Below are 12675 nucleotides of genomic sequence, written 5' to 3'. Positions count from 1 at the left end.
TCCTATCCATTTGAGCCGACATTCTAGCACCTTTTGAGCCACAAGACATGTGTATTTCAGGCTTCAGATGAAACCTGGTGCTAGTCTCACACAAACCAGTGCACACTGATTTGCGTGATGGTCTGGGAGTCTTGACTGCAGCTTGGCAGTCTGCGTCATTCTCCCTCTTCCAACATTGACCATGAATCCCTGGATCAGGTGGCATGGGCAGCAGCACCCATTCATCTCGGCATGGATCATCACCATTGCAGTCACCTACTGAATGGCTCTTCATCAGTTTATCTGAAATCCTTTCTTTCAGTTTGTGATCCCGCCCCTTGAGACCATTGTGGAAGTCTCTGTGTATTTCATTGTGGGAAACCTTGCTCTTTACTTTGGGGAAATCCTTACCCTTGTTGTGGTTTGGGGAAATCCTATTCCCCACTGCTGACTGGATTTTTCCTTTCCTGACTTTCTTCTTTTTCTTTTTGCCCACAGCCCTGTTCTTAACTAAAACATCTCTCTGACCAACTAGACCTGACACTAGCCCCTGCATGGACCTAACTTTTCCCTCTAACAACAACAGTTTGTCCCCCAGTCGTGCCATCTGTTCCCTGGCCTGTTGCTGTTGGTCCTCTTCCAGCTCTCTCTGCAGCCTCAGGGCTTCATCTCTTGCCTGGATGAAGGTGGTTTGAGGCTCTCGCCTCACTACCTGGCGCAGCTCCCTTTTCAACAAGGTGTTCCGGAGGCCACTGATGAAGTGGTCCCTCAGCATGTCAGCGGTGAGGGCCCCAGTCGTCTTCATCTGGATGGTTCTCTCCATGCTGCGCAGAGCATGAGAGTAGTCCATGATGGACTCCTCCGGCTGCTGTACCCTGCTGAAAAGTATGGACAGTAGTGTGGTGACACGCCGTCCGTCACCGAACACCCCCAGCAGAATGCCGGTCACCTTCTCTGGGGTGTTGGTGTCCTCCAGGTCCCGCAGCATCAGCTCTCTGCGTGCGGTTCCCTGCAGATGGCTGTAGATGAGGTATGCAGCCATCTCGTCTCCCATGGGGTATGCGGCCAGGACCCTCTCCGCCTCAGTGACGAAGTCCTCAGCCGACGTCTTGTCTGGCTCACCAGTGAACACTGGCAGTGTGGGTGCTGCACACCACTGCATGGGGGACTGCTGTGCTGTGGTAGTAGGCATGGTCATCCTCGGGCTGGGTTGGGCTGTGCTGTGCTGTGTTGGGGTGTTGGGCTGTGTTGGGCTGTGTGCTGCTAAAGCTAAGAGACACCTCACCTGCTGATCCTGTTGGCGACGCCAAGTTGTTAAAAAGGGGTAGTAGTAGTGGTGGGGGTAGGGGTTGAGTGGTTGTACGGGTAGGTGTAGAAGGTGAAGAGGTAGAGTAGAATAACAGCAGAGGATAGGTGCACAATCCACTCTCTCCTCGTACCACAGCAGGGTCTTTTAGAAAGATGAATTAAGGTGTTTATTTCTCTAACTTAACAGCACACAGCCCCCATGGTACTGTCTTGACCGTCTGGCTCTCCTGGCCTGCTTCAAGGAAGGAAAAGAAAGAAATCCCACTTGCCTATTCATTTTATCCTCTTCACAAGCTGGCGCTGTATGCAAACTATCTTCCAACCCAGAACGTTTCCAATTGGCTGAAGTTAACAGACCAATCTGGGACCATCAGTGCTAGACTTGCACATCAGCACTTTTCTCACAGAACCCAGCATTGTCAAGGAGAAGGGGAGGGGAGGGGGGGGGGTGATGAAAAGAGGAAGGGAAGGAGGAGGAAAGATCGCCCAGCCCTGATTCTGTTCTAAACAGCTCATGATAAACACACCACACCATGTGGTGACCATTGAGGCAGATGCCATCCTGCCAGAGATTGACATGGGGGGGTAGGGGGGGGGGTGGTAAGGAGGGGGGTTGGGGGGGGACGGGGTTGAGGGTGATGGAAGTGGTCAGAGAAGATACCATCTTTACTTAGTATTTCTTGGTAACTTGCTCCCTCTGCACTTGGCCAAGGGAAGGGGGGGGAAAGGGAGAGAGGGTATGGGGAGGGGTGTTGGTGGGGATAGATGCCATGAAAGGGGGGTGGAGGGAGAAGAGTAGGGAGGCAGAAAGGAGGGGTCCATCAGTGCGCAGTGTGTCTGAGAAAATCCCATGCTTCCACCATAGGCGCCTGACACACTATAACACTAAAATAATGTGATATTGTGAATGAAGATCTATATTCAATCTGCCCTACCAGAAACTGCTCCAAGAAGTCTTTTCCATCTTCATCTTTCTCCCCTCTTCCCTCTGCACACTACCACTCCCTCCCTCTCTGTCCTTTACCTGTAACTAACCTTGTTGTAGATGGTGAAACAGTGGAGGGTTCATTGAATATAGATATATAGAGATTGTTTTAAACATTTATTTGGCATTTGACAAGTATGTTGATTTGTAATTTGTATTCATAAGAAATGCCTGTCTAGAATATTTTTTTTGGCAGAAGCTGAAAATATTGGTATCCATTCCAAGATTCTCCAGAGCTATTATTGATATTTTATTGATTCTATGCTGGTAATTCCTTTTGAGCTGATTTTGCCCCCTTGTCCTTGTAAAGTGCCATAATAATAGCATCTCGGAGGTCTGCTGGCATGTCTCCTTCCTCCCAGATGGTCGAGAGGACATTGTGGTGGAATGCTTTGAAAGCTGTGGTTCCAAGTGCTTTGTACATTTCAGCAGGAATTCCATTTTTTCCTGGTGCTTTTCTGCAGTTCATCTACTTAATGACAATCCTGACTTCATCCACAGTGGGTGGTAGGTCGAGGTCCCCCTGTGTAGGCTTCTGGGGTATCTGCTGTAGAGCTTCCTGGTCACTGGTAGACGGCTGGTTGAGCTGTTAGCTGAAGCGCTCCTGCCACCTTGCACTGATTCCCTTTTATTATGGTTTCCTGTACAGGGTATTAACTGAAATATTTATGTGCAGACATAAAAATTGATGCCATGAACTGCAAGGTTTTTATCACAGTGCCTATTTGTATTTTTGGTGTAACAATTTTCCTGCTGTATTCTTTGTCTGTATTACATTTTAGAACTGGAAGGTTTGTGTTTGATGTTAAATGTCTTCTCAATTAGCAAAACAGTTTATATAATTTGGGGGCTGAATTAAGAGCTCTTTTTTTTTTTTATAGTGTACTACTGCATGAGTTGTAAACACCTTAAATTTTTTTTTTTTTTTCAGATGTTTAAAGTTTACTTGATGCTGAGAAGTTTGAGCTCACTTTCATGTGTACATGTCGGAACTGAAAGGATGGAAGGGACTTCTGAGACAGACCATGAACTATCTAGGTTGGTTTAGTTATAACAGAAACATTGTACAAATACCGCTGCTACTCTGCTACACAATGCACAGAAATGCCAGTTTCTTTCTTCTCCTCTGGAAGGTTGGGAAAAGAGTCTGTGTTGTTTACCTGAACCCTATTGCCTTTCCTGATTACAGGGAGGGCCATAGTTTGTCAGGAAAAGAAGAGCTGATCCGAGTGGATCATGGTGGGGCTACAGTGTCACTGAACAGTAGAAGTGTACACGTGGACCCCAGTGTTGAGCTCAATGGCGACAGAAAATGGCACTATATTGCACTGACATGGAACAAGGACACAGGGATCTTTGCCCTCACTGTTGACACTATTCGAAATGAGATAGTTGTCAGTCAAGGGATGCCTTTGGATATGTTGTGAGTATACTGTTTTTTACTTCTGTTTTTTTCCTGGATATTGGTTTCAGAGATTTAAACTTTTCTTTAGATTTAAGGTGTTTAATTTCAGTATTATTTTAAGATGAGATTATCATGTCATAATGATTAATTAAGTCTGGCTTTATCATTAAAATTTGTCAATAGATGTTCACATCAGTGGCAACAGAAGCAGTATTATGCATACATGAACACATGATTTGTATTTAAGTGAGGTTAATATTCATATCCTAAGTAATTTGAAGTAGTATTTCAGATATGCAAAGAGCAGCGCTGACAAAAACACACATGTCCCCTCCACCACCCATACACACACTCACTCACTTACTCACTCATACACACACTTGTGCACACACACACACACACACACAAACACAAACACATATACCCAGAAACACACACACACACTTGTGCATACTCATACACACTTGCACACACTCATACACACACACACACTCACACATGCACACATACACATACATACACACAGAGTAGCTGAAAATTAAAAGAAAGACATGATTTCTCAAAGGTTTTTCTGTGGTAAAAGTAAAGAAGCCTCCTCATTTCCTGTTAGGAACTGATAATAGCCATGTCATTACCATGTCAACACCAGGAGGTAGTTGCACATATATTTGAAAGCAAGACAAGACAGCTTTATGTGGTCTGTACACATTGCATATTTCATTTTCTCCATAGACTTAGCTATGCAACCATCAGTAGGCAGAGAGAACAATTTTGCCACATATCCATTCCAAGTACTATGTGAGCATTATGAGCAAATTCATGTTGTTCAGAACATAGGGAAATCCTGAGCACTTTGATAAGGGAAAAAGTGGAGAGAAATAAACAGAAAGAGAGAGAGATGAAAGAGAGAGGAGAGAGAGATGTATGTGACTGTATAAAATGGTGTGACTTATTGTAATGTGCAGTGTGTGGATGGTACTGGGATGCAACTACAACACTGGCTCTGACGGGTGTGTGAAAGGCCAAGGTTTCAATGGCTTTGTCAGTCAAGTGACGCTGTATAACCGGACACTGAAGTTTACAGAAGAGTTGACCATCAAGGGCAATGAGGATCCTTTTGCCATGTTTCCTGATGCAGTCATGGCCTGGGGCGAGTTTCTTCACTATCAGGGAGTTACTCGCATCTCCCCCTCTCGGGCTGATAAAGCATGTCCACCAGGATTTGACAACTATGACAGTTGTAACACACCTGTTTCTGGTGAGCAGCAGTTATTTTTCTTCGTATGTTTACTTTGTTGCAATGATTTCAGTATGCTGGTATCCATGCTGGTAATTGTGATGGTATCTTTTGGTAATGTTTATAAAATTGCTGACCGTAATATTTCAGCACAAGTATTTGCCATATTTTACGGAGTACAAGGCACTTAAGATCATAAGGCATATCCACCAAATTTGGAAAAGATACTAATTGTAACAATACATAGGGTGCAGCTTCATTGTAAGGTGCACATCAAAATGATTAGAAGTCAAGTATTGATGGGTCAGTCACTTTTGCTGTTGCATCCATGTTTGCATATTCAGCTTGTCAATGTAAAGGCCCTGTTACATCATCTGCTTGCTTTCCTGCTCAGTTCTTCCCCTCCTTCCCTCCTTGAATCTCTCCTGTCCCTACTCCTCATAGTATGTTATTTGTGTGAATGTGAGGTGTTCATAAGCTGTGTCACAGGAAGGTTTCATTTATTGTCACTGCCATGAACGTCAGTGACTGGGTTTGGAGATATGTTTCTGAATGACAACAGTGTTCTGAAAGATTTAACCACACATTAGATGCCCTGTTTTTAAGACATGTAGGTTGAAGTTGAGGCAAAACGTATCAATATGTATTTTGTAATGGATATTAATTGTACTTGAATTATGAATGCTTTGTTATGTGTAAGTGTTCCATGTTTTACAGTAATGGACTCATGCAGTAGGCAGCCTGGCCTGGTGTCCTGCCTCTTCTGAAACATGTGGTCCACATAGAGGATAGCTCTGGGATTCTGATGCGATTTCACGATGAAAATTAATGTATCATGATTTTTTTGTGCTGTTTAGGCAACCACACCTTGTTTTGGGGAGTGCATGCATGCTTGGTATGGTCAATACAGTGTCCACGAGGGTCTGGGTTTGAATCTCAGTCTTGCCCTTTCACCCAAGTCTGACTGGAAAATCAAATTGAGTGTCTAGATATTTGGATGAGATGATAAACTGAGGTCCTTTGTGTAGAGTAATCGTCCTTTTTTGTATGCAAATAAGACAAGTCTGGAGTATTGACAATATTAGCCAATGAGAGTTTAAAAAGACAGAGAGCCCGGAGACACGGAGACTAACGTCTGCTTCTATCAAGCCACACTCCAAGGCCAGTTTAGGTAAACCCCATGTACACAAACGGCAAATTCTACATGGTGTCAGAAGTGGGATCTTCTTAGAAGCAAGAAAAAAAACGGCTACCATGAATAGACGTGAAAAGACAAATAAGTGGACATTTTCTGCCTGTCTTTCAAACTTCAAGTTCAACTTGGAATGAGTGACGAAGTCATCAGCCATTTGTTTACATACAACGGTCGTTAGCGAAAATTTGAACTTTCGTTTTCGAAGTTGAAAACAAACATATCGCGATGGCAAATCCAAGACAGTACACAGCTAATGTTCCATTACCGTCTAAACTGAACACTGATGGTAGCAGTCTTGCGCAAAACTGGAAAAAGTTTCGGCGACAGTTTGAAAACTACGCGATCGCGACCCGTTTAAATAAAGAAGAAGAAGAGTTTCAGTGTGCTGTTTTTCTCGCTACAGTGGGCGAAGATGCAATGGACATTTTTGATGGTTTTCATTTTCAAAACGAAGATGATAAAAGGAATTTGGGGACTGTCATGCAGGCTTTTGAAAATTTTTATGTTGGAGAGACACACGAAGCCTATGAATCCTACAAATTTCATATACGCCGTCAAAAACCAGATGAAACAATTGAAGCTTTCATCACATCACTTCGTCAGCTAGCAAAGTCATGTAACTTTGGAGATCCGCAACTGGAAAATTGTCTTATTAGAGACCAAGTTGTTGTTGGAGTGAGAGAAGAAAGTCTCAGAGAAAAGTTTCTTGAAGATAAAAAGCTCACTCTGGATAAGTGTTTGTCAATCGGCAGAGCACATGAAACATCCAGACAACAGTCTCAGACTATCAGTAATGGTCAGGAAGCATCAGGAATGCATGTCAATAGAATGCAGCAAAGCAAAAACAAAAGTTACAAGAAAACTTCAGATTTTAGAAGTGGCAAAAACAAAAAGTGTCAAAGGTGTGGAAAAAGTCCCATGCACGATAAAAAAAACTGTCCTGCCAAAGAAGCAGAATGTCACAAATGTGCAAAGAAAGGTCATTATGCTGTGATGTGCAGGAGCAAAAAGGCAACTGTAAGTGCTGTAAAAGAACAGGAAGATGAGTTTGTTTTAGGTTCAGTGGTATCTGAAAGAAATACAGACTGCATTGGAGCTGTTCAAGATGACATGTGGCATGTAAAAATCATGACCTTAGGAAAACCTGTCACATACAGAGTAGACACTGGAGCAGATGTCACAGTTGTTCCAGACAGATTCTTCAAGAAGAATTCTCCTCTGATAAAGAAAACAGACAAGAAATTGTTTGGCCCAGGACACAATTCACTTAATGTGAAGGGAGTAGTGCGCGCAACACTCTCAATAGAGAACACTTCAACAGAGCAGGATCTTTATGTAGTCAATGACTTGAAAGAACCTCTGTTAGGAAGACCTGCTATTGAAGCTCTACATTTGTTGGAAAGAGTAAATGAAGTACACCAGCAAAGAGAAGAGGTACATGGATTAAAAGAGGATGTTCAGAAAGAATTCCCAGAATTGTTCAAAGGTCTAGGCAAAATGAAAAATGCTTATAAAATCACTTTGAATAAAAATGCAAGACCTTTCTCGATTGCAGTACCACGTCGTCTTCCAATTCCAATCAGAAAGAAAGTAGAAGATGAACTGAAAGAGATGGAAAAGCAGGATCTCCTATAGTTGCTGTTCCAAAGGCAAATGGAAAGATCAGATTGTGTGCGGATTTCACAAAATTGAATGAAAGTGTTCAAAGAGAAAATTTTCCCCTCCCTACAACTGATCAACTCCTTGCACAACTCTCTGGAGCCACTGTTTTTAGCAAACTGGACTGTAACAGTGGATTTTTCCAAGTTCCATTGGACGAAGAGCCTCAGAAACTGACAACCTTCATCACTCTTTTTGGAAAGTTCTGTTTTAAACGTCTTCCTTTCGGAATAAGTTCAGGACCGGAAGTCTTTCAGAGAGAAATGACACACATTCTTTCAGGCATACCAGGAGTCATCTGCGATATAGATGATGTTTTGATCAGTGGAAAGGATCAAGAAGAACACGATGACAGACTCCGAACAGTTCTTCAAAGGATGAAAGAAGCTGGAGTGACTCTCAATGAAAAGTGTGTCTTCGCTGTAGACAACATCAAGTTTCTCGGACATATCATTTCCAAAGAAGGAATCCACATTGATCCAGAGAAAGTAACAGCCATCACGAAACTTCCAAGACGGCAAAATGTACCTGAAGTCCGCAGATTTTTAGGTATGGTCAACCATATTGGAAAGTTTGCACCAAACTTGGCTGAAACAACAAAACCTCTTAGAGATCTTCTAAAAAAAGAAACTTCATGGATTTGGGATGAACAGCAAGAGAACGCCTTTCAGAAACTGAAAAAATAGTTGAGTACGACGCCCGTACTGATACATTACAGTCCTGAAAAACCAACCAAAATCTCAGCTGATGCATCATCATACGGAATGGGAGGTGTCCTACTTCAAAAAGAAGGAGAAGATTGGAAGCCTGTCTTCTATGCATCAAGGTCACTTACTGATACTGAACAAAGATATGCTCAAGTGGAGAAAGAAGCGCTTGCAGTAACGTGGTGTTGTGAAAAATTTGAAGACTTTCTTGTCGGACTGTCCAGTTTCACAATTGAAACAGACCACAAACCTCTTCTTGCACTGATGAAGACAAAACATTTGGATGAACTGACTCCAAGAATACAGAGATTCAGGATGAGAATGATGCATTTCTCGTACAAGATCATCCATGTTCCAGGAAAAAGTCTTGTGACAGCAGATGCTCTGTCTCGGGTTCCTGTCGGTATTCCTGCTGAACAGGATTAGTTTATGGAGTTTGAGACTCAAATGAGTGTCAAGTCAGTCACAGAAGGATTTCCTGCAAGTGATCAGAAACTCCAGGAGATCAGGGAGAAACAGGATCAAGATGAGATCTGTAGAAAAGTAAAAAAACTACTGCAAGTCAGAGTGGACAGGAAAAGCTAGAAGTGATCCAGCATTAAAACCGTACTGGACGGTACGAAATGAACTGACTGTGGAGGATGGACTATTACTTTTTCAAACTCGCCTGGTCATTCCTGATAGTCTACAAAAAGACATTCTTAAACGTCTGCATGAAGGACATCAAGGTATTGTGAAATGCAGAGCGTTTGCCAGAAACTGTGTGTGGTGGCCAAAGATTTCTCAGCAGATTGAAAAGATGATCAAAGATTGCCCAGTTTGTGAGAAAGAAAGGAAACTTTATCCAGAGCCACTACAACCCACAAAAACCAGATTTTCCATGGCAGAGAGTTGGGATTGATCTTTTTGAATGGAAAAATCACCCATATTTGATGATTGTAGATTACTACTCACGATGGATTGAAATTGCCCATCTGAAGCAAACTACCTCATCTACTGTCATCGAGCACATCAAATCAATATTTGCTCGTCATGGAATTCTGGAAACTGTAGTTTCAGACAATGGACCTCAGTTCAACTCTTGGGATTTTGTACAGTTTGCCAAGTCATATGGCTTCACCCACCTGAAGAGCAGTCCGTTGCATCCACAAGGAAATGGAGAAGCGGAAAGAGCGGTCAAAACCATCAAATTGTTGTTGAACAAAGCAGATGATGTATATATAGCTCTTCTGAATTACAGAACTACACCACTCCAACATGGATTTAGTCCAGCAGAGTTGCTGATGGGAAGAAAACTGCGAACTAAAGTACCAACTCTCCCTAAACAACATGTACCAGGAGGAAGCAATGCGAAGAAGTTTCAGGAGACAGATGTAAAACTGAAACAAAGACAGAAAGATGATTTTGACCGGAGGCACAGAACAAGACCACTGTCCCAGCTAAAAAAAGGAGATGCTGTTTGGGTCAAAACGCCAACAAATGCTGAAGCTGTAGTAGTAAGCCAGTCATCACCAACATCATCTCAACACAGCAGATCATACACTGTGCAAACAAAAAGAGGAATTCAGAGAAGAAACCGCTATCATCTTCGGTACAGAAATAATAGCCAGCAGTTAGGAAATGCATCATCTCAACTCAAGGCAACATCTACTCTACCAGAACAGCAGTGTCAACAACAGGAAAACTGCATGTCTTCTGAATTCCAGGCAGAAGTTGACTTTCAAGACATCAATCAAGAAGTTCAACCTACTGCCAACATCCAGTCAACACCTGCTGTAACTACAAGAAGTGGCCGACATGTTCGAGTCCCAAAAACTTAATTTGTAAAATCAGCTGTTGACTGAAAGACGTTAGTTGTGTTTAGTTACTTCTTTTGGCGTTTGATTTTATTAGCAGAAAACTTTATTAAGTTCAGCAAGTTCAAGATGGAAACAAGCACCTGTGAAATGTTGTTATTGTTGACATTTGTAGCCTCAGTAAAGGGGATGTAGAGTAATCGTCCTTGTTTGTATGCAAATAAGACAAGTCCGGAGTATTGACAATATTAGCCAGTGAGAGTTTAAAAAGACAGAGAGCCCGGAGACACAGAGACTAATGTCTGCTTCTATCAAGCCACACTCCAAGGCCAGTTTAGGTAAACCCCATGTACACAAACGGCAAATTCTACACTTTGTGCAGCACATACTTAGCACACTGGAAAAGAACCTATGGCAATATAAGTGTTGTCCTCTGGCAAAATTCTGCCAAAGAAATCCACTCTGATAGGCACACAAGTATATGTACATTCACTTAAGGCCTGACAAGCATTTGGTTAAGCTACTGTCTGGCATTTGCCTTGCAGATATGTAGTGGATATTGATATGTCCGAATGAAGTGACACCTCCTTGAAACACTGAAACAGAAAACTGACAAAATGTTTACCAGGAACAGAATAAAGAAAAAAAGTGTTATTCATAATTTGTTATTCCCTGATTTCCAGGCAAGAAGATGGTGAGCATTGATGAGGACTCATGTCCATCCGACATCGTAATGCACAGCACAAATCGAGTCACACGACTTGAATGGCCAGATGTCCAGTTCAGAGGCAACACCAAAACACCTAAGTCTTCACCTGAGCAAGGTAAGTGACTTTCACTTCTGTGAGAAGATATGTAAAGGTTTGTTTTCAAACTTTTTGGCATTCACACATCAGTTTCTAAGGACAAAACACTGCTGAAGTGAGTATGTTTTCATTCTTTATGTACAGTCTTGTATTGAAACAAATGGAGTAGAAGTAAAATCTTTAAATTTTTTTACACGTACATAATTTGCCTCTTTGTCTCTGCCCTACTGAGTTCTTCTTCTTCTTCTTCTTCTGCGTTCACTCGTATGCACACGAGTGGGCTTTTACGTGTATGACCGTTTTTACCCCACCATGCAGGCAGCCATACTCCGTTTTCGGGGGTGTGCATGCTGGGTATGTTCTTGTTTCCATAACCCACCGAACGCTGACATGGATTACAGGATCTTTAACGTGCGTATTTGATCTTCTGCTTGCATATACACACGAAGGGGGTTCAGGCACTAGCAGGTCTGCACATATGTTGACCTGGGAGATCGTAAAAATCTCCACCCTTTACCCTACTGAGTTCTGAGTTTTCTGGTTATGCATACATGCATACATACACACACATGCACATGTACACACACACACACACACACACACACACACACACACACACACACATGCACACACACATGCACATGAAGGTATGTGTACACATACACTCACATGCACAGGGAAACTATATTCTTGCACATGTAAGTTAGCATATACCGGTAGGCTGTGGTATTCATTCATGCATGTGTAATGTATGAAAATTTAAAAGGGAAGGGCAATGCCCATCATAGATTTACTGTAAAGTTAGGTCTATTGAGCGCACTGGTATATAAGCCGCACCCACTGAATTTTGGAAAAAAACAACAACTTTATACATACATAAGCCGCACCGGTTTATAAACTGCACTTATTTCCGGTACCGGAACACATACTGATACTACAGAAAAGCTGTCGATACTGTAGGTTATGAAATAAACACAAGCGGGAACAACACAAAAGCAAGCGAAAATACTGCTAGTGCCACCAAAAAATAATAAATACAACGAAAATAAGATCCATAATTTAGGGATAGTCACATTTATTCAACGTCATCCTGCTCACTGAATCCATTAAAATCTTCGTCTTCAGTGTCTGAGTTGAAGAGAACCAGCACAGCTTCCTCCGCCATCTTGTCACTGACTTAGCCTCACTTTCACTTCATGAACATGAAGGTGGAGGTCGTTGCTGGTTCGTCGCTTGCACTGTCGTCTGCTAGGTTGATCACCTTCAATTTGAAGGCTGCATCATAGGCATGACGTCGCGTTTTCGGCATGATGAGGGTGTTCGCTTGAGCAGAGTAGAACTGAATGCTGATCTGAAGGCTTTAATGTGTGCGGATTTGATTTATAAAACGTGAACAGTTAGCACACTATCCTGAAGCTCATTCAAAAATTCATGGACAGAAATCATAATTTTGGTGAGTTGAAGGGCAGCTAAGAATAGACGAGAACGTGACACTCCTGGGATCGTTTAAATCCACAAATAAGCCGCATCATTGTGTAAGCCGCAGAGGTTGAAGCTGGGGTAAAAAGTTGTGGCTTATAGACCAAACTTTACAGTAA

General features: G+C 42.4%; 1 protein-coding gene across 2 annotated transcripts in view; it reads left to right on the top strand.

Annotated features, from left to right (window-relative positions):
• Positions 1 to 12675, top strand: part of LOC143282756 (uncharacterized) — a 199325-nt gene that overhangs the window by 127836 nt on the left and 58814 nt on the right. For both annotated transcript variants that reach the window (XM_076588518.1, XM_076588509.1), the window contains 3 exons: positions 3462 to 3695; positions 4643 to 4935; positions 10955 to 11095. In XM_076588518.1, the coding sequence (XP_076444633.1) occupies positions 3462 to 3695; positions 4643 to 4935; positions 10955 to 11095 (668 nt within the window). The remainder of the gene's footprint in view (positions 1 to 3461; positions 3696 to 4642; positions 4936 to 10954; positions 11096 to 12675) is intronic.

Source organism: Babylonia areolata, chromosome 1 (assembly GCF_041734735.1).
Source record: "Babylonia areolata isolate BAREFJ2019XMU chromosome 1, ASM4173473v1, whole genome shotgun sequence".
NCBI lineage: Eukaryota > Metazoa > Mollusca > Gastropoda > Neogastropoda > Buccinidae > Babylonia > Babylonia areolata.
Note: the sequence above shows the minus strand (reverse complement) of the source record. Positions and strands in the feature narration are given on the sequence as shown.